This window comes from Rhipicephalus sanguineus, chromosome 4 (assembly GCF_013339695.2).
Source record: "Rhipicephalus sanguineus isolate Rsan-2018 chromosome 4, BIME_Rsan_1.4, whole genome shotgun sequence".
Classification (NCBI taxonomy): domain Eukaryota; kingdom Metazoa; phylum Arthropoda; class Arachnida; order Ixodida; family Ixodidae; genus Rhipicephalus; species Rhipicephalus sanguineus.
In genome coordinates, this window is record NC_051179.1 from 100,081,764 (window position 1) to 100,102,155 (window position 20,392).

Here is a 20,392-nt window from a genome sequence, read left to right on the forward strand (position 1 = left end):
ACATGATGCACAGCTGCAGGCTTTAAGTTACTACAAGAGAAACCATACTGCCAGTGGTGTAACAGCCCCTTTAAGTTAAACATCCGGCTAATTGACCTTAGATTGAAGAGAGAGAGCTTCGCGAAGCTAGGATGGTCACTGTCACATGGGCGTGTATACAAAGTAGCGATATCGAAGAGACCGCCAGCTGCACACACGGCGCTGCGCATACTGGGTATTTGTAAACGAGATAATTGACTGGTTTTACGATCTTGCTTCTATGAATATAGTTGTTTTTACTATACCAATGCAAAATCACAATATATAAGTGGGTCTATAGTGAGGAAAGAAACGAATAGGCATACTATTTATACTTTATTTGAACAACATATAACACAAAAAAGAATGAAGTGGGTCATAAATAAGGAAACATTTTTTTAGCTCTTAATGAGGTTAATCTTTAAATTATGCAGTTTCACGTTATTGTTAGAGTATATAACCTGATGAGGTAACATCAGGAAACTTTCGGAAGAGGAGATGACTCCAAAAGCGTGCCAGGAAAGTAAGTCGAAAAATACCAACGGCAGACTTTCTTGGCACAGCATTCAGGGAACCTCGCGTTTGGATCCTTTACTTCCCACGCACAATTTGGACCGAGTTCTTCTTGGATGCTCTGACATCTGTATGGAATAACGAAAAGAGTGGAGAATTAATAGTTTAGGAGCAGTGTTAATGAAAAATATAAATGCGAAACAAATTTATTAATATTTTTAATACTGCCGACGGCAACGCTGTAAAAATGTTTGTGTTAAAAACAATTATATATTGTCGATACCACGAGTCTGTTTTTAGGGTATCATGACTCATGCCCTCTTGTTCGTTAGTAACTTCAGGCAGACATATCGGATACTTCAATGCAACTAAATCTCTGCTTGTGACATCACCTAATAATCACTTCGTTTTTACCGTCCCCTTTCATACCTCTACTGCAACGCATTACAGGGTACCCTAGTGACATGCGCACCCTCATTGTTGTGCCGAACGCGTTATATCTCCTTGCTGCAAATATACGCCTAGTATGCCTTCTCGACTTCGCATGCTGAACTTGTAAACATTTCTTTTTTCCTCTGTCAAGTTTCGTGTACGCTCCAAATATTCTTCAGGTTATGTGTTATTTTGACATGCATTTATGCGCAAAACGACAAAGTGACAGCACATGAAAAATTTTAAAAATGCATAAACTTCCTGACTTCCTCAAAATAGTTACCACTCCAATTTGTCCAAGGTTGACTCCGTAAATGTCTGCACTGTGGTATGCAGTTGTCCGATGAGTTAGTAAGACAAATCATTCATCATTTCAGGAAAAACGGCGTTTTATACACCCGTAAATTTCGAAAAGAAAACATGCGCTTCAATATTCATTAGTTAGGACGACGTAGTACTTGGTGTCTTAAACATAAGCCTATACCACGGTAATACTCACCTCGTAACTTTAACTTGGCGCCTTGGAGCCAGACATGTCCATAGCTCACATTTACCATCTGGCTGCCAGGCTTTTCTGAAATATCTATCCTCATAACGGCATGCATCTGCGTCAGAAATGAAGTGCTCATTTAGTAAGTGTAGGTACAGCTTTATCTTTAGAGTGCAGCTCTTAGGTGCCCGTTCCTCCGTTGAGAGGCGTCGCCGTCACCATCACGGTCGGTGGCGCAACCGATATACATGAAAAAGTACCCGATAGGCATGCAACAAAAAAATTGCCAGGATCGAGAGGAATTTGAACCCGGGCCCCCTCGGTGGTAGCCGAGTATTTTATTAGTGTCTGAAAATACTTGTGTGAGGCAATACAGACCTACACTGGTACGTGAAACACACTTGCAAAAAGACCCTACGCAGGCGTCATGTCAGGCAAGGAATCGCGTTAACCTTTGTAATATAGCCTGACAGAAGAGTAAAATAACAACCAGTCATCACACAATGCCAATTACGCAACGAATATGTGGTGTAATGCTTCGCGCTCACTGCAAAGTGCTCAATCATAATTCTTAATCATCATCAGAAACATAGAGCATCAATAGAGTGCACATACTTCACAAAAATTGTGGTTTATAGCATAGTGGATACCTTGCATGTGTACTTGTATTAGTTGCCCCAAGATAGTTAAGAACGGGTCCTGTGGCAATATGTAACGAATGTTACGTTGCAACGACTGCGGAAAGCCAAAACTTCAAACACTGTTGGCGTTGCCCCAACACAAAGCTGCGCTCAAAATTCGCATTAGGCAGCATAGTAATCCTCTGTGAATTTTTAAAGCAGAAAGCCTTGCATACCAAGGCATTGAACTGGGCTAGTTGGTAAATTATCAAAAAGAATAAAAACCTGCGGGAATCACAGGACACAGTGCAGAAATGACGGGACAGGTTGGCACTTACGTTCTCATCAAAATGAATACTTGAAAGGCTAACTTAGACCTGCAGGCAACCACGTTGCCCATGCGTGAACAACCATGCGTCGCTATAGACCTCGACAGCTGGTACGGTGACGCTGCGGCGCTAGGATAGTCAGGGCCACCAGTAAGCCCTGCTATAGTGAAGCGCTGTGGAGTTGAATTATAAAACTGGTTTATTCAAAGCTCTAACGCTATATGACTGGGCGACGCCCTATATGCAGTCGTACCGCGATGCGAGTGGAGCGTCCGATGTTCCATGGTAGATCACGCGTCTCTTGGATACTCGAAGCCCGTTCCACCTGAGACCTGCCCTTAAGCGTCACTCTTTCCACATACCATACTGCGGATAGCAACCGTAGGCCATCTTCGAGGCCATTCGCTGTTTCTGTTGTGCTTCAGAGATGGCGTTTGTAAGCACAACGAAGCCGTAATGACTCTCGTCAATAAAGTAGCGGCCGCGCGCGTGATCTCGTGGCGACCTGCTGCGGGAGCTCTTTGCAATGGCCTTGCGGAACGAGCAGTGCACGTTATTGTCTGGATTCTGCAGAACTAAACGAGTAGAAAGATGTTGAAATAAAAGCAGTCTTCTTCACGGCAATGATCCTTACGTCGGCAATCATGTTTACGGCGTTAGGGAGGAAACTGTGTCGGCAAAGGGGGCCCTAGAATGCATTGGCAAGTATGTCGCTCACATGAAGAGCGTCGCCTAGGACGTCCAACCTTCAGACTACCAAAGTTTTATGAAGGTCTTGTATTATTTACGTTATATAAAGATTTTTTATGTATTACGCGAATGGCGTTATTGACGTTTATATCCGTTCTGTTAGGAGTTGGTCTTCGGGCTAAGCGGGAAAAAAGTTCATTTGTTCCGTTCCTGCCGCTTTCTTGCTTCTCGCTCGTTCCTTCGGGCCGTTCGATGATTTCTGCACATTTTCCCTAATTGTCTAAAGAACCAATCGCACATTGTGAGAACAAGGTGCATATGCAAGACTGGGCGTTGAGGACGGTGGAAACACGCCGCCACCTGGACTATGTTTGTCAACAAGTGCGAGCACACATCCTGCACAGACCTTCCATGCACCTGGCTCTGGCAATCACCCCCGTCCTCTTCTCGAAAGTATTATCTCAAACGCATATGAGGTTTCGGTGCTTCACAAGCCGCCGAAGACCTCGATCGGACCATGACCACGAGGAGGAAATATGTATGCGCAATAATAAAAACGAAAGCATTGAAAAAATGAAGAGCCTTTGTTTATCTCGCCCGTAGCACCGCCCTCATACAACGCTCTCATCGCTCGTTCTCGTGGGCCTTCCATGTAAATCCGCATAATTTTATTTTTGACGGCTTACGGGCAGCGTTTCTGTAGCTGTTGTGACAGCCGTACACGCAACAATAGCACAGTTACACTCCTGTTCGACCACGAATTAGCTTCGTCCTTTCAAGCTACTGTGGTTCCACCGGTACACACCCGCTCTCAGCAACGACTGATTAGTGGCGTGGCGCGCCGCGCCGCGGGCGGCGCCACTTGTTCATTCAAAGCTGCAGCGAAATAGGCCTATATACGAAATATTAACCAGCTATCACGGCGTTTAGAAAGCTCATCTCTTCAACACACAGATGCAACGACGTGTCGTTAGTGCAGTTGCTTTCCCGTTTCTTCATGTAAAGGGCTTCCAAAATATTCATTTAAATCTTCGTCCTTGCGCGACCTAAAATGTTAGTGTTGCTCAATGCAGGAGTGCACCTACACTGTCTGCAATGGCTTGAGAGATGAGCACCGTCATTCGCACGAAGGGAGGCCTTGTGTTTCCTCAGGCGATCAATAAGACCAGTTTTGCCGATGCCCAGTTTTGCCAAAGCCCAGTTTTGCTGGTGTATGCGTCGTCACATGAAAAAGGGATAAGATAAACCCACGTGTGCAGCATATGTGAAATTTGTACCTTGCGCTACACATGTGGCCGCTAGCAGCTCACTCGTCCAGCATGCAACCAGGTGCAGCTAAACATAATAGTGCAGTTAGGAATCGTGGCCGCAGCAGTGAACCAAGCCACCTACGATACATGCTGTCAATTACATCATCGCGAACCGAGTGCTGAGAACACAACACGTACAAAGGTATGAGCTGTCTGCTGATCATGTCTAAAGCTGCAGCGGGCACGACTTTGGCAACCACGCCGCCTAGCATGTCAAAGAGCGCAATGCTTACCTGATCAACGCAAGTACCCCCCCCCCCCCACCTACAGCACTCGTCCATGCGACTTTCGCGCGAGGGAGACGGTCAGCGTGTTTTTGTAGCGTTAGATACACTTGCCTAGCCGGAGCCGATTTCGCGTGGAGCTTCATGAGCCGTGCTGCGCATTCGCGAGGATCAGTGATGTCACACAGCTGGGTCACCGGAGCTGGCATCTCACGCGGTCTCCTACACTGTCGCGCGCGGCTCGCCGCTGCTTTTCTGCGGGTTCAGGAGGAGTGGCGTCGTAGCGGCGGCAAACTGGCGCCGGCGCGCGCGCAGACTCCGCCACCGCCGCGCGCGACTCGCCGGCGCCGGTCTGCGCTTTCCAGAGTGACGTCATGGCCTTGGCAGACGTATTGGCGCCAGCGCGCGCGCAGCTATTCGCCTTCGCTGTGCAGTCGCCGTCTGACACAGTGCTGGAGCCGCTTGATAGCGCCTCTGGCTGGCGTTTTTAGGTGGGTAACGCGATTGAGAAGGAGAGCGCAAATGCTGCTCAACGGCGCAGAAGAGCCGATAAGCTTATCTCATCGGATCCCAAAGTAGTTGCCTGGCAATTAGCGGTTCAGCGTACGAAGAATGAACAGAAGAAAGTTAATAATCCAAGGCAATCTGAAAAGCTAAGAATAATCAGCTGAACCTTTGCTAACGCTACGTATATCCTGGCATAGACGTGCTAAGCCATGGCAAATTTTTTTTTCCCCTTGAACAATGATCGTTGGCAGCCCTTGCTAGCTTTCCCTCGCACATAGAGCATACGATGGGCGGGGGATGTTATCGATTTGTACTTCATACTGGACAGCACGGTGGCGGCAGCGGCGAAATTGTGCCTAGAGTGCCCATATAGTTGATATCGAATAAAAATTACAGCATATCCACGGGTGAATGATGAAGAGGTTGAGTGAAGCTCCTGAAGCAATCATGGTCTCGGGATCCGCTTCTCGTTGAGCCCGTTTCGCAGCGGCGTCCTTGGCGCGCACCGTCCCGGGATCCGCCTGGCTGCTGCCAAGCGAGCGCCCGCCGCTGCGCATCGTCCATGCTCCACCAACGATTCGACACGTACGGCGACGATCCAGGAGAATGAGAGAGGCGCTCGCTCCCCGCGCAGCAGCCAATCGCAGAGCAGCGGCACTACCAGCGCCATCTAGTTCACACAAGCGCCATTCACACAAGCGCCATATTGCACACAATTCTATTGGACCAACGCCATCTAGGAAATGAGACGAGAAATGGTGATGAGGACACAGATTGTGTACAGCGCCATCTAGAATATCTTCCTTGAACTGCAGTTTCTATGTTCTTCTATGAGACAGCGCCATCTATTGTACTGTTCGGGAGATACTGCCTGTTACGCCGGACGCGTGACAAGGTTAGACTACAACAATACCTTGGTTTGGGCGAGTTGGTCCATCTTTAGTGAATACTTGAAAGCGCGAACGACGAAGACGAAACACATACAACAGGACTACAACAGGTTAGACTAAGAGGAGCTACGCCCCTAAAAGAACGTGAGGCCACGAACCGCGCGTCTTCGTAAACTTCGTCTTTAAGCCGTTCGAATAATCAGCAGTGCAGTGGCACCGCGAAGAATGTTGAGTCGTGCGGCAATCGCCCTACCAAGCAAGCGCGTTTACTTTTTAGTCGGGGCCGGGACTAATTTGGCGGCTTATACTCGCTAGGCTGTGAGTTCATCCGCTGCCCTCCCATTTCGAAAACTCCGTTGAACTGTGCCTATACGTCACCGCGTGGGCTCAGAACTTGATTCCACATTGCTATGGGCTGCAACTAGGCTGCTTCCGTCACATTCCTGGAAATTTCCAAGCATCCCCAAGAATTTTGTTTGGATGCGTAGTGCAGCATTCCACGTGGGTGACGTAACGTCTGCCCCACCCGCGAGGCACTTCGGGGCACCGCGAGGTTGTACAGGGCGCCCTCGATCTATCCCAGGTGAATGGGGAGCCAGACGATCGTGCGTTGCTTGATTTCGTTGGGTGGTTGTTTAAAGAATGATTTTAAAAAAGTAAACAATTGATCCCTCCGTCGTAGGAATCGGTATAACACGAAAGTGAACCGTGTCCTCACAGGAGGAGTTCGTTGTTTATTCTAAAACGATCCTTGAGAGCTTACAAAATGTCTATTAGTGTTTTGAAGTTGAAAGTTTATTTATTTCATTATTTTTGTGGTACATGTATTTACACTTTTAGGGACCCAACAAAATTGTTAAAGGGTCCCTAACGGCATTATGGCAGCTATGACACCGTTTGACGTGGGTGCATGCACCCACCTTGACACCTAGTGGCACATCTCCATCCCGATGAGTAATGACCATGAACATGGTTAAACCATTGTGGTAGCCAAGTAGCTAACATACACCTGGGCGCTGCATATGGTAAACGCCGAGCAAGGACGGCATCAACAAGCATATTATAAACACTGATACTTTACATGCACTCATTAAAAACGTATTCATTTGAGGAGAGAAACGCGAAGGTGTGCGCTCCGCAGTAATAGGGTAACCTACGCTTGTATTCATGCATATACCACACAACACTTCTTTCACGCGAGACGCGCAGTTCGTTGTTTGAGCCGTGAATACGGGACGGCGTTCCACTTCCTGCTGGTGTGCCTTTCGCTGCATCAAAGCACTGACCGCGTGACATTCGCCCGTCAACATCGTTGCCTTTGTGTGGTGATTGTTGCAGCAGTTTTATTAGCTGGTGTTATCGCACTCGAAGCAGCAGACGGCGGAGAAACATCGTTAGTGCAAGTGCAAGCTGCACTGTGCCGACCATGAGGCGTTACGCGCTAACACGAAGTGAAAGGCAAAGCACGTACTGCATCATCACCAAACCGAATCACCGCGTACGCCGTGAATAAGGGGCGGACCCTTCCAACTCGCTCCATTCAAACCTCTCAGGATAAACAGATAAGTTTTTCACCACCACGACCGTTGCACCGACCGAAGAGTTCTAACAATATTGCACCGAAAGCCTCTGTGGCGCTGAAACTACCGAAGCGCTCCGTGTCGGCGCTCGCTAGTTTTATGGTGCTGTACTTCGCTTCACTGCTCCCGGACATCGACCCCGCCAACATAGAGCACTGTGAGACAGAGACGCTCTGAGAGATGTAAGGGGCACTTGCGAAGCCTCGTGCGTGTGTGGCGGTAGCGTAGTGGGTGGAGCGCCGGGTACCTATCACCACGGCCCGCGAGGACGTGTGTTCGACACCAGGTCATCCGATTCAATGCAACTTTTACATGCGAAGCATTTCTCAGCGAACCTCTGGCACTTTCAGCGTTTCTATCTATCTATCTATCCATCTATATATCTATCTATCTATCTAGCCGCCTACGTCTGGGGGCTCTCATGGTCGCCTCCCTAACTGTGTAGACAAAAACTGGCATGGGTAGGTAAGATGATTTGACGATTATGACTCTCGGGTCATGACATGAGTAACGTGAAAATCCTGTCGAATACGTCGTCGAACCCTTTCCTCCAGACACGTGTGACACGTACCCGTTTACCACGGGCCGCGGTGCATGGGTATGCGCCACTGGTGATTGAGAATTTATATCTACCCAGGAACGGCGAGAACAGACATTAAATGCTAGAGCGTTAAGAAAAACTGACATCGGCATGGTGGACCCGACGAATGAAAAGAATGAAAATTAGCATCCCAGTAGGAATCGAACCCAAGGATTCAGCGTGGCAATCGGGTATTCTACCACAGAGCCACGCCAGGTCTATAAACTGGTTTGGAAAAACAGCCTATGCAGGCGTAATAACGGTGCGACAATTGTGGATGTGGTGCTTGCTATATAATTTTACAAGAAAGCACAATACATTACATATATACTCCTATGATAGAGGCGTCATATCAGATTAACGTCTGTGGTTGCAGTGTTGCTCCGCTTTTATAGCAGTCTAATAAATTTTACATTTGTATTCCTACGATTCAGCAAGCTATATTGAAGCATTGCTCGACCCTGGAGGAATCCAATAACGAAAGTTACGTATGATATTCACATCATCGCACCGTAAAGTGCACTTAGTCCGCCAGAAAAACGCAGTGTCCTCTTCATTTCTTACGATGCTGGGCGGTGGCCTCATACTGACCGAGGATGATGCCAGATTGATCGACAGTAGGCTAGGCTACGTAAGCCACATACGCCCATGTAGTCTACGAATACGACAAGCGCCATCCACTGATGTTGGTCTATGTAGCACTATCCAGGCCTACCAGCCTCGACGGCCTATACCTCACTAACGCGATGGGTGACTTCAGATTCCGACATCTTGCCGGCTCTATCGACAGGCAATTTGTCGACAAAATGACCGAGGCATCCACGATTTCTAAAAGCTGTACTATACCTCATAATTCACTACACATGGACCCTTCGTCCCTGCGATCACGACCTGATCCGATAACAAGCCATGACCAGCTGCTGATGCTCAGTGATCACGGTGATGATGACCTTGATGAACTGTCAACAACTTCTTCCACAGATGCACACGAGTTCGTGAAACGTGCGTGCGTTCTCAGGACATGTATAAACACTACATATCAGCTTACCGCTTCCGGTGTTGGTAATACCCACGTTGCCGTTGGCAGCGTTACTCAACTGTAAACAGCTGGTTATATAACACATATGCGGCTCTTCAACTTATATGTGTGCGTATAAGGAAGGAAAACGAGATAGAGGAAAGACAGGGATGTTAACCAGTTTGGCATAACCGGTATGCTACCCTGCACCGGGGGAAAGGATGGGGGAGATTGAAATAAGCGTATATAATTTATACAGGTCTTCAGCGTCATTTTGTAAAGTTTCCCTCAGTAAAAAAAATTACGCCACAGTCACCTTCCCGTCGCATGCTTCGCATAACATCGACTCCCACGGTACGTGGGACATGCCGAATTTTTACTTCTGTTTTTTCTTTGTCATCTGTTCGTGTACATTTTAACGACGACACTACCGTAACCGAAATGACGTCACTGAAATTTCCGCGGGCCCTGGGATAAAACGCTTTCGCGTTAAAAAAATATTGCATTGAGGTTTTCATGTGCTCAAGAAATGTCCTAAAGCAGGCAGCGTTCTGCAAAAGTTGAAACTTACCAACAACCGCCAGCACGTCGTAGTAGTTTGGTTCACGCAGTGCTTCCTCCACTTAGAAAGTGCACAATGCGACGGCGAAAAGCATGGCAAAGGAAAGAAATGGAATCGTTAGCTATTATATACGGCATAAACAGCAATATTTATTCGTAATGTTCTTGCGATGTGCCATAGGAACGCTGTAACTATAGCATAGCGGATGGCCCACCTTGGCTTTCTTAAGATAGTAATAGCGGCAGCGCCAAAGAAATACGCTGCGTCAATCTTTGTCCCACACAAAGTAAGCCCATTCAGTTTCGTTCACTGAATACGTAGGGATACACTCCTTGAAAAAATTCGGCATACCACGTACCGTGGGAATCGATGTTATGCGAAGCATGCGCGGGAAGGTGACTGTAGCGTAATTGTTCACATTCAGCAAAACGTTACAGAATGACGCTAGAGAAATGTGGAAGTGATATACGCACACTCATATGTTGAGTGTGCTATTATATAGCCAGTTGTTTAAAGTTGCGTAACGATGCCAACAGCAACACGGGTGTTACCAACACCAGACGCGGTAAGCTGATATGTAGTGTACCTACATATACCTGTCGCATATCTGCCAAAATGCATGTCGCGTACGTTATGAAACCCTTTCTCTCAGTCACGTGTGGCACATACCCACATACCAGAGTTCATGTTATGCGGGTATGTGCCACGTGCGATACAGAGTCTCAACCAACACAGTAACCGCCAACACACACATTGACACGAAGAAAAACGTTATTAATAATAATAATAATAATAATATTGTCGGGGTTTTATGTCCCAAATCTACGATATGATTATGAGAGACGCCTTAGTGAAGGACGCAGGAAATTTGGCCATCTGGTATTCTTTAACTTGTCCCGAGATAGCACAGTACATGGGCATCTAGCATTTTGGCTCCATCGAAATTCGATCGCCGCGGCCGGGATCAAACCCGCGACCTTCGGGTCAGCAGCCGAGCACCGTAACCGATATACCACCGCAGCGGACGCAAGGAAAGTGAGGAAGCTGAAGACAGAACACCTCTGGAAGATGCTCAACTAACATACGCTCGTCCACGTGGTCCACGTTGTGGACCATGTGCGTTATGCAAAAACCGGGGTCAATGCTTCCTACAGTAAGTCTGCCGAGAGAACGAGGCCTCTCGTCATTACCAGTGACTTCTACATTGCTTTATCAAGACCCAACAACGCCTGGTCCTTATACTGCGTGAAATGCGACTTCGATGTGGACAGGACATCAAAAGACCTCGCTGCCACGTCCAGGACAGGAGATCATTTCATCGTTAGAGGCATCCAGGATTTACACCATCTGTCCTATACTGTAAAGTTGTGTACACCAGCTGTAATATACGAGCTGTACTCGCACTTCACTACACTTAGACCCCTCGTCGCGGCGATCACGAATGGATCCAATTAACAAGTCCGGTCCAGCTGCTGGTGCTCACTGATCACGGTGATGATGACCCTGTTCAAGAACTGTCAAGAACCCCTTCTACACATATACACGGGTTCGTGAAACGTGACTGCGTTTTCCGCCATAACGGACAAGTATAAGCATAACACCAGTAACGCAACTGTGACAACTACAACTCTGACTGTAACGTACGTGCAGTGCCCCTGCGCGTGCCACTCGGCTGTACATATCTAAGGAAACTTTCGGGAATGAAGGTGAGCTGCGAAGTAACGCTTGTCCTGTGCATTTGTGTTCCTTCTTTGTCCTGTGCCGATTATCGTTATCCAGTATTAAAGAATATAAGCACTACATATGAGCTTACCGCGTCTGGTGCTGGTAACACCCATGTTGCTGTTGCATCGTTGCGCAACTGTAAACAACTAGCTATATAATACATATGCGACTCCTCAACATATGAGTGTGCGTATATCACTGCCACATTTCTCTAGCGTCATTCTGTAACGTTTCGCTCAATGTGAAAATATATGCCTCAGTCACCTTCCCGCGCATGCTTCGCATATCATCGATTCCCACGGTACGTGGGATCTGCCGAATTTTTCATGTCACGACCAGTGAATCGTGTTCGTCATACACTGATCCCCTGCTATGCCAATTTTGGTATATTACAAGTTATGGAGAGGACCAGAAGAGCGCCCAGACGTATGCGGCTAGCTAGCTGTACTTCCACATTTCTCAAAGCGTCATTCTGTAACGTTTTGCTCAATGTGAAAAATTATGCCTCAGTCACCTTCCCGCGCATGCTTCGCATATCATCGATTCCCACGGTACGTGGGATCTGTCGAATTTTTCATGCCACGACCAGTGAATCGTGTTCGTCATACACTGATCCCTTGCTATGCCAATTTTGGTATATAGCTAGATAGCTAGCTAGCTAGCTAGCTAGCTAGCTAGCTAGCTAGATAGATAGATAGATAGATAGATAGATAGATAGATAGATAGATAGATAGATAGATAGATAGATAGATAGATAGATAGATAGATAGATAGATAGATAGATAGATAGATAGATAGATAGATAGATAGATAGATAGATAGATAGATAGATAGATATGGCCAAAGTGCCTGAGGTTCGCTAAGAAACGCTTCGCATTTAAAAAACTTGTATTTATTAGCTTTGAGGTTGGAAACGCCTACGATACCACTCAATAGCCATGTAGCGACTGCAAGTAATAACGTTCATTGAAGCCATAGCGCTGATAAGACAGGGACAACAGAAAGAGGACAGGACGAGCGCACGTCCTGTCCTCTTTCTGTGGTCCCTATCTTATCAGCGCTATGGCTTCAGAGAACGTAACAAATCAACTAGCCCAAACGTTTGTCCTGCAAGTAGTAACTTTAGAACAATCACACTTACTGCCTACACACAGTTGTTGCCAACAGATAGGTAGTAATTCAAAATTAGTGTCATTGTTACCATGGCAGTCACCATCTTGTGAGTACTCTTACAAACAATAGTGAAATGCAATAACCGAGCAATCGGTTCACACCTCTTGTTTGCGTGGACCGTACATGTCGTAACATCAATTCACGTGTGTTACTAAAGAATTAGACCAAATTAAAAAGGAGACGGAAGTGTTGTTTGCTGAAGAGATACAACGCCCCAAAGCGACCCAGGCTCTGAAAAACGCACTGGGTATACGGCATTGTCTCTTTATAATAATATATAACTGACTTTCACATCATGCTACTACCCTAGTAAATACACCCCTCAACGAATATCAACAACAAACTTGTTGATATTCATTTGCATCTCGAATCGTTCCAATTCACAAAACTAAGATAAACTATGTACATACAGCCATACGAAAACCATAAACAAAAGCACACAACTACACGCCAACAAAGAATATCAAGGCTTCTACGCGTCATATGCTCTAGCAGAAAGATTACGGCTATACACGCATAATCCTATTTTTGGATAGCACACGTTGTACCAGTGGGCCGCTATGAATCTAGACACATAAATGATGTTCTGGATCAAGATTCTGGATCCTTATTCTGACATGTAGTGTGCCATGATATATATTCCTATAATAGTAAAACGTAAGCGGCACGAAGTAAAGTTGGCATCATAGTAGTAAATGCTGCGTTTACTAACTTGTGCTACATTTTCTCAGGAGTGTAAAATATATAAAATTATTGTTAAAACTTGTTGATATTCATTTGCATCTCGAATCGTTCCAATTCAGAAAACTAAGATAAACTATGTACATACAGCCATACGAAAACCATAAACAAAAGCACACAACTACACGCCAACAAAGAATATCAAGGCTTCTACGCGTCATATGCTCTAGCAGAAAGATTACGGCTATACACGCATAATCCTATTTTTGGATAGCACACGTTGTACCAGTGGGCCGCTATGAATCTAGACACATAAATGATGTTCTGGATCAAGATTCTGGATCCTTATTCTGACATGTAGTGTGCCATGATTAAGCACAGTAGAGTTATTCAAACATAACGAAGGAAACTTACAACTTGGGTATAGTTTTCATAAGAATGGCACAACGACAGTCTAACATACTAAGACTAGTAGAGGAAGTAAAGTTTACTAGCCCGTAACGCACGCAGTTATTAACTTTTAATATTGCTGAGAGGAGTGTGAATATCACGAATGTCATGCTGAGTACTAACGAGAACGTTTACTACCTCTCATATATTCCTATAATAGTAAAACGTAAGCGGCACGAAGTAAAGTTGGCATCATAGTAGTAAATGCTGCGTTTACTAACTTGTGCTACATTTTCTCAGGAGTGTAAAATATATAAAATTATTGTTAAAACTTGTTGATATTCATTTGCATCTCGAATCGTTCCAATTCACAAAACTAAGCATCGATCTATTCATTATTTTTATTACAAATTTTAAGCGATAATTATGTATTTCATGTCGCTTCAATAAACTGGTTCATTGGTAATTGACGTGAAGAAAACAAACTTTTACAAAAGGGTTATTCCAGTATGAACAAAATTTTAATCCACACGGAAACTTCACCTGTAAGCTTGCGGCGCCATCCGAAATTAGCATGTCCGCAATCTTGCCAGTCCGAACAATGAAAAAGCAGAAATGCGCAGCCACTATGGCGCCACTAGCACATTTCTGCCAGTTACATGTTTGCGAAGGCGACCACTAAGCGATATCGACCACTTTTAAAAAGCAATGACCTTACTCAGTCAATGGAATTCATTGGCTCGATTGGGCAGTTTTGAGCAATATACAATATCTAAAAATATACATCTATGTGGCAGCATTACGTTACACCTATGATTTCACCTTGGAGGGTCATACGACGTAATCCCATATAATCGAAAACACCATCGGGCGAGCACTTTATGATGCGTGAATGGAAAACACCATGAGCACCTAACTCAATGCAAGGAGGGCTTTTTGCATCGTGAAAAATTTTGGCAGGTGTTGTTTTGTACATAGAAAGTAAAATTATTAGCTTTAGCCAAAAGTTGCAAAAGTCACACGCTGGCCCGTATGGAGAGACCTCACCGTGTCTCTGAACATCAGCGTAGTCATTAAAGTGTGGAAGTAGCTGTATACAGGCAGAGATGATGGCGTGTCATCGCGATTATAAGTAGCGCTGCAACTGGAACGTGCGCATGCAGACATGGACTTCGTTATGCTTATGCAGTATAATAAGTGCGCAAGAGCACTGCCTTGAAGCATGCACAAACAAGCACCTACGACGCATGTATCTCTCTTCTGCGTGAATCGAAATAAGGCCGGAATTCAGAAAATCAATGCTCGAAGAGATGAATATTTTTGAACACGAGGTGCCGCTGGAGCCAACCTTTCTACAGGGGCTCTTCTCTTCTTCAAGGAAGGTGCTTCTTTCACCAATAACAGTGATGTAGATATTGATTTTTATGTTCGCAACCATGTTCTTGAGCAACGGTCGTCTTTGTCAACCCCTGCTCCTTGTTTTACAAGTTGTATACTTGTGCATTCACAATAAAAGCATTATTGATCGCCAGTGCCAGTCCTCGTGTGTCTCTTACTAATCAGTTTGCGCTGTTTTTCTACGAGATGAATTCGTAGAAAATAGCTCGCATTCAAAGCACTTTAGTTACACGGGAAGTGTTTTATTTTAGGTGCGAATCACCTGATGCGCTCAGACTGTCGGTGTCTCCTGCCGTCGTAGCCTGTCACGGTGTCCCCTGTCGACACCTGTCACGGTAAAGGAAGTGGCAACACAGCAGCAGAGCTTTCTCGCTCGCCGGCGAGAAAGTTCTGCTGCAATTAACGCTGTCTGCGATGGGCGCTAGACGCTCTCTGCGACGCTCTCTGTAGCAATGAGTGGACGTTGTCCTCTCATTGCTATTGACGTGTCCCTATGAGAAACGGGTGCTCCGCAGCTCCCAAGGCTTCACGTTATTGGAGCTTTTTAAATGCGAAGCATTTCTTAGCGAACTTCTGCGACTTTGAGCGTATCTATCTCTATCTATCTATCTATCTATCTATTCTATCTATCTATCTATCTATCTATCTATCTATCTACTATCTATCTATCTATCTATCTATCTATCTATCTATCTATCTATCTATCTATCTATCTATCTATCTAGCCGCCTACGACTTTGTGCTCTCCTGGTCGCTTGGTTAATCGAATGTACACCAAAATTGGTATGGTGTAACATGACAGTATGGCGAACAGAAGTGACAAGTCATAACATGAAAATCATGACACGCATGTCATGTACAGCATGATTTACATGCCACGCTCATGGTGCGCTGCGGCCGTTTCGCTAGCTTGATATACACCAAAATTGGTATCTTGTGACGTGACTGTGTGACGAACATAAATAACACGAGTTAACATGAAAATCATGACACGAATATCATGTAGAGCATGACTTACGTGCCATGCTCATGGTACGCTGGCGGCCGTTTCGCTAGCTTGATCTACCCCGAAGTTGGTATTGTGCGACGTGACTGTGCGACGAACATAAATAACACACGAGTTAACATGAAAATCATGACACGCATGTCATGTACAGCATGACTTCGTGACACGCTCATGGTGCGCTGGTGTCCGTTTCGTAAGCTTTATATACACCAAAATTGGTATCTGGCGACGTAACTGTGTAACGAACATAAATAACACGCGTTAACATGAAAATCATGACACGCATATCATGTACAGCATGACGCGTGCCACGCTCATGGGGCGCTGGCGGCCGTTTCGCTAGCTTGATCTACCCCGAAATTGGTAATGCGCGACGTGACTGTGTGACGAACATAAAAACACGAGTTAACATGAAAATCATGACACGAATATCATGTAGAGCATGACTTACGTGCCATGCTCATGGTGCGCTGCGGCCGTTTCGCTATCTTGATATACACCAAAATTGGTATCTTGCGACGTGACTGTGTTGCGAACATAAATAACACGAGTTAACATGAAAGTCATGACACACGTGTCATGTACAGCATGACTTACGTACCACGCTCATGGTGCGCTGGCGGCCGTTTCGTTAGCTTGATCTACCCCGAAGTTGTTATTGCGCGACGTTACTGTGTGACGAACATAAATAATAGGAGTTAACATGAAAACCATGACACGAATTTTCCTTACTGACAAAGAAGACGATGTATGCAGCTCTTTCCTGGCTGCTTCGCATTACACCGATTCCCACAATGCGTGGGATCTGCCGGCTTTTTTTTTACAGCGAAAGCTGTTATGACATCATTTCAGCGGCTGTTTTTCGCGCCGTAGTTTTCCGTCGCTGCCGCCGGTGTTCGCAAGCAGCGAATTAAAAATTAAAACGAAATAACAAAAAAATATTCAGGATGGAACGCGGTTCAAACCTGGGCCCTCTGCGTGGGAGCGAGGTATTCTACCTCAGAACCATATCTGTGCTTGAAACTGCTGTTCAAAAAGACTCTATACAAGCTTCATGTCGAGAAGGAGACACATTATGACACAATATGGCGCGGTAGAACAGTAAAATAACAACGAGGTGTCAGACAACGCGAATTGCGCAACCAGTGGGTTGTTGAATGCTCCCAATCCATTACAAAGCGCTCTGCCACAATTCTTCATCGTCATCAGGCACAGCATCATACAAAGTGCCCATAATGTCTTACATGTGTTCAGCGGGTACCACGGTTCTCCGCAGAATAACGAAAAATTGCATAGTGGCTGCTTCCCTACTTCACAAAAATTATGGTGATTTATAGTGTAGTGGGTTTGCTTGTAGCGTTGTAGTAGCGACCTCTAGTTTGTGAGAAGCGCGCGCTCCGGTATGCAGTAGAAGAAGAAGACGACGTTGGCGAGTGAGACTCTCGTGCGTGTTCGCCTATGTGGCATTCTTTCTTCTTTAGTGCGCGTTCTGGTATGCAGTAGGAGAAGAAGACGACGTTGACGAGTTACACTCTCGTGCGTGTTCGCCTGTGTGGCGTTCTTTCTTCTTTACTACGTCTCGTGTTTTCAACAACACCCGAAGACAACATTTCAAAAGTAACGCGCCATGAGGCTCTCTCTTGGCACGCTTTCTCTTTATTTGGAGTCGACAGATGGAAGACAACGCCGCGGAACGGAGGGCACGGAAGGCGGCGGCAGCGCGTGCTCGCAGAGAGAATCCTGAGGTTGCGAGCCCGCGAGGCCGAAGCTGCACGTCGACGACGCGAAGCAGATTCCGCCGTTCGAGCCCGCGATGCCGAAGCTGCTTTACAAGCTGCAGGGCTGCGGCGAGAAGACGCTGCCGTTCGAGCCCGCGAGGCCGAAGCTGCTCAACAAGCTGCAGGGCTGCGGCGAGAAGACCCCGCCGTTCGAGCCCGCGAGGCCGAAGCTGCTCGACAAGCTGCACGGCTGCGGCGCGAAGACCCCGCCGTTCGAGCCCGCGAGGCCGAAGCTTCTCGACAAGGTGGACGTCTCCGGCGCGAAGACCACGCCGTTCGACCCCGCGACGCCGAAGCTGCATGGCTGCCGCGTGAATCGGATCTTCAAATTGTGAAGGACCGTGAAGCGGCGAGAAAGCGCGCGTACCGGCAGGCAGAGCCCGAGGCTGTGCGAGCACGTGAAGTGGCTGCAAAACGCATCAGGCGGGCTCTGCCGAAGGCGCCGACGCGCGCTTCCAGCGGGACTTCCTTGATAACAGTTTCGGCCATAGTTGCGGTGTGTGCAACAGATTGTGCTTCTCAAACAATCTAGTCGCAATAACTTCCACCAAGAAGGACCACGCTCGCGCCAATGCCATCGCCGTGCTGCAGCGCGAGTTCGCTTCGCCCCACTCATCATCATTCTTTGATGTGGCTGACACCGAGGAGCCGAGATATATTGTCGAACAATACTGAGATGAACTGGCGACCACGGCCAGTCATAATGGTGGAAGGGACATCGTCGCGGCTAATACACAGAGCGACCCAGCGCTCGGGCTGTCGACTCCACAGTTATGTTTTGAAGAGGCATCGCTTCAGGCCATCTTGTGAATCTCTCAATGCAGTTTAACAGCTAGCGATGGTTTCCGCATGCAGGAAGTGGACCAGCAATGTCGACGCGTAGGTGGCTAAAGCGAGTGTCCGGGGAAGGCAACGTGACAAGAGGAGTGACAGTGTGACGATGGACTTTAGACTGTTGGCACCTGATGCAAGCACGTGACTAACGACGAACGTCTACGTTAATGCTCGGCCACACATAACGTGAACTGATAAGTCGCTGTGTGCCACGAATGTCAGGGTGAACCAAGGAGTTCAAGGCATCAAAGACTGCTCGACGGAACGGGAGAGGTACGTAGGGACGAGGACATCCTGTCGACGTATCACGAACGAGGGGCGCGTTAGAGTCAGGCACCAAGACTTCAGCCAAAACGAGAGATGTGCCGCGGTTTTGTAGTAGCTGGAGCTCCTCGTCATTCTTCTGGGCGACAGCCATGGCTGTGAAGTCGATGCTCGTTCGGCCGTATTGTGTTGCATTGATAGCAGCGCGAGAAAGCGCATCGGCAACGGTGTTGGCTTTTCTATTGACGTGGCGAATGTCGCGGGTGTATTCCGATATGAAGGCGAGCCGGCGAGCTCCCTGATTCGAGGGGTGCGTAAGAAGTGCTGGTAGACGTTAAAGTAGACGTCAGTGGTTTATGATCCGTAAGGATGTGAAAGAGGCCTCCCTCGAGGAAATGGCGAAAGTGCTTCCCAGCCAAGTAGATGGCGAGTAGCTCTTAGCCGAAGGTGCTCTAACGACGCTCGCGTGGTGCAAGCTTCTTGGTAAAGAAGGCGATGGGCTGCCAAGCGCCACCAACGAACTGTTGCAAGATGGCACCTATGGCAGTGTCAGATGCGTCTACCATGACGGATGTTGGGGCGTCGCATTTAGGGTGGGCGAAGGGTGTAGCGCCGGCAATGGCTTCTTTGGTGTCTCTAAATGCATGCTCAGGTGCATCGTTCCAAGGTACTCGGGCAGTCGGTGTTTCGACGCCCGTGAAAAGGTCGTTGAAAGGCTGCAGTTTATGGGCGCAGCGAGGAATGAAATGACGATAAAAGTTGACGGTAAAAATTGGCGAGGTCAAGAAATTCACGTAGCTGCCTGGTGGTGGATGGCTGAGGAAAATCGCGAATGGCGGTTACACGAGTCGGTAGTGGAAGAATGCCATGTGCGTTGACGCGATGGCCCTGGAAGTCCAGCTGCGTGACCCCGAACTCACTCTTAGGGCCGTTAACAACGAGGCCAAACTTGCCCAGTCTCTCAAGCCCTTGATGTAGATGCTGCTTCTGAGCTTCAGTAGAAGTACTGAAGACGGGTATGTCGTCCAGATAGGTGAAGCAGCAGGTCTAGCCACATAACACCTGGTCGACGAAACGCTGAAAGGTTCGTGCCGCGTTGCGAAGACCAAATGGCATGCGTAGATATTCGAACGGGCCAAAGGGTGTTATAATGGCGGTCTTCAGAATGCCTGCGGGTTCGACTGGGATTTCGTGATAGGTTTGACCAGGTCGATTTTGGTAAAATGGTGCAGTGGCGAAATAAAATTGTGAGTATGGGGAGTCCGGTACCCATCCGGAACAGTGGCCTTTTCAGGAGCACGGTAATCACCACATGGGCACCAATCACACCTTTTTAGGAACCATGTGGAGTGGTGAGGCCCAAGTACTGGAGGAGGGACG

The 20,392-nt window shown here is 47.1% G+C and overlaps 1 protein-coding gene across 5 annotated transcripts in view; it reads right to left on the reverse strand.

Moving 5' to 3' along the window:
* Positions 1-335: 335 nt before the first annotated feature.
* LOC119390467 (uncharacterized) overlaps positions 336-20,392 on the reverse strand; it is a 427,803-nt gene continuing 407,746 nt past the window's right edge. For 4 of the 5 annotated variants that reach the window (XM_037658087.2, XM_049414843.1, XM_049414845.1 and 1 more), the window contains 3 exons: positions 9,773-9,823; positions 1,463-1,568; positions 336-659 (listed from right to left, as the gene is read on the reverse strand). In XM_037658087.2, coding sequence (XP_037514015.1) covers positions 494-659; positions 1,463-1,568; positions 9,773-9,823 — 323 coding nt within the window. In that variant the 3' untranslated portion in view covers positions 336-493. The remainder of the gene's footprint in view (positions 660-1,462; positions 1,569-9,772; positions 9,824-20,392) is intronic. The other variant, XM_049414846.1, reaches the window with a different exon arrangement.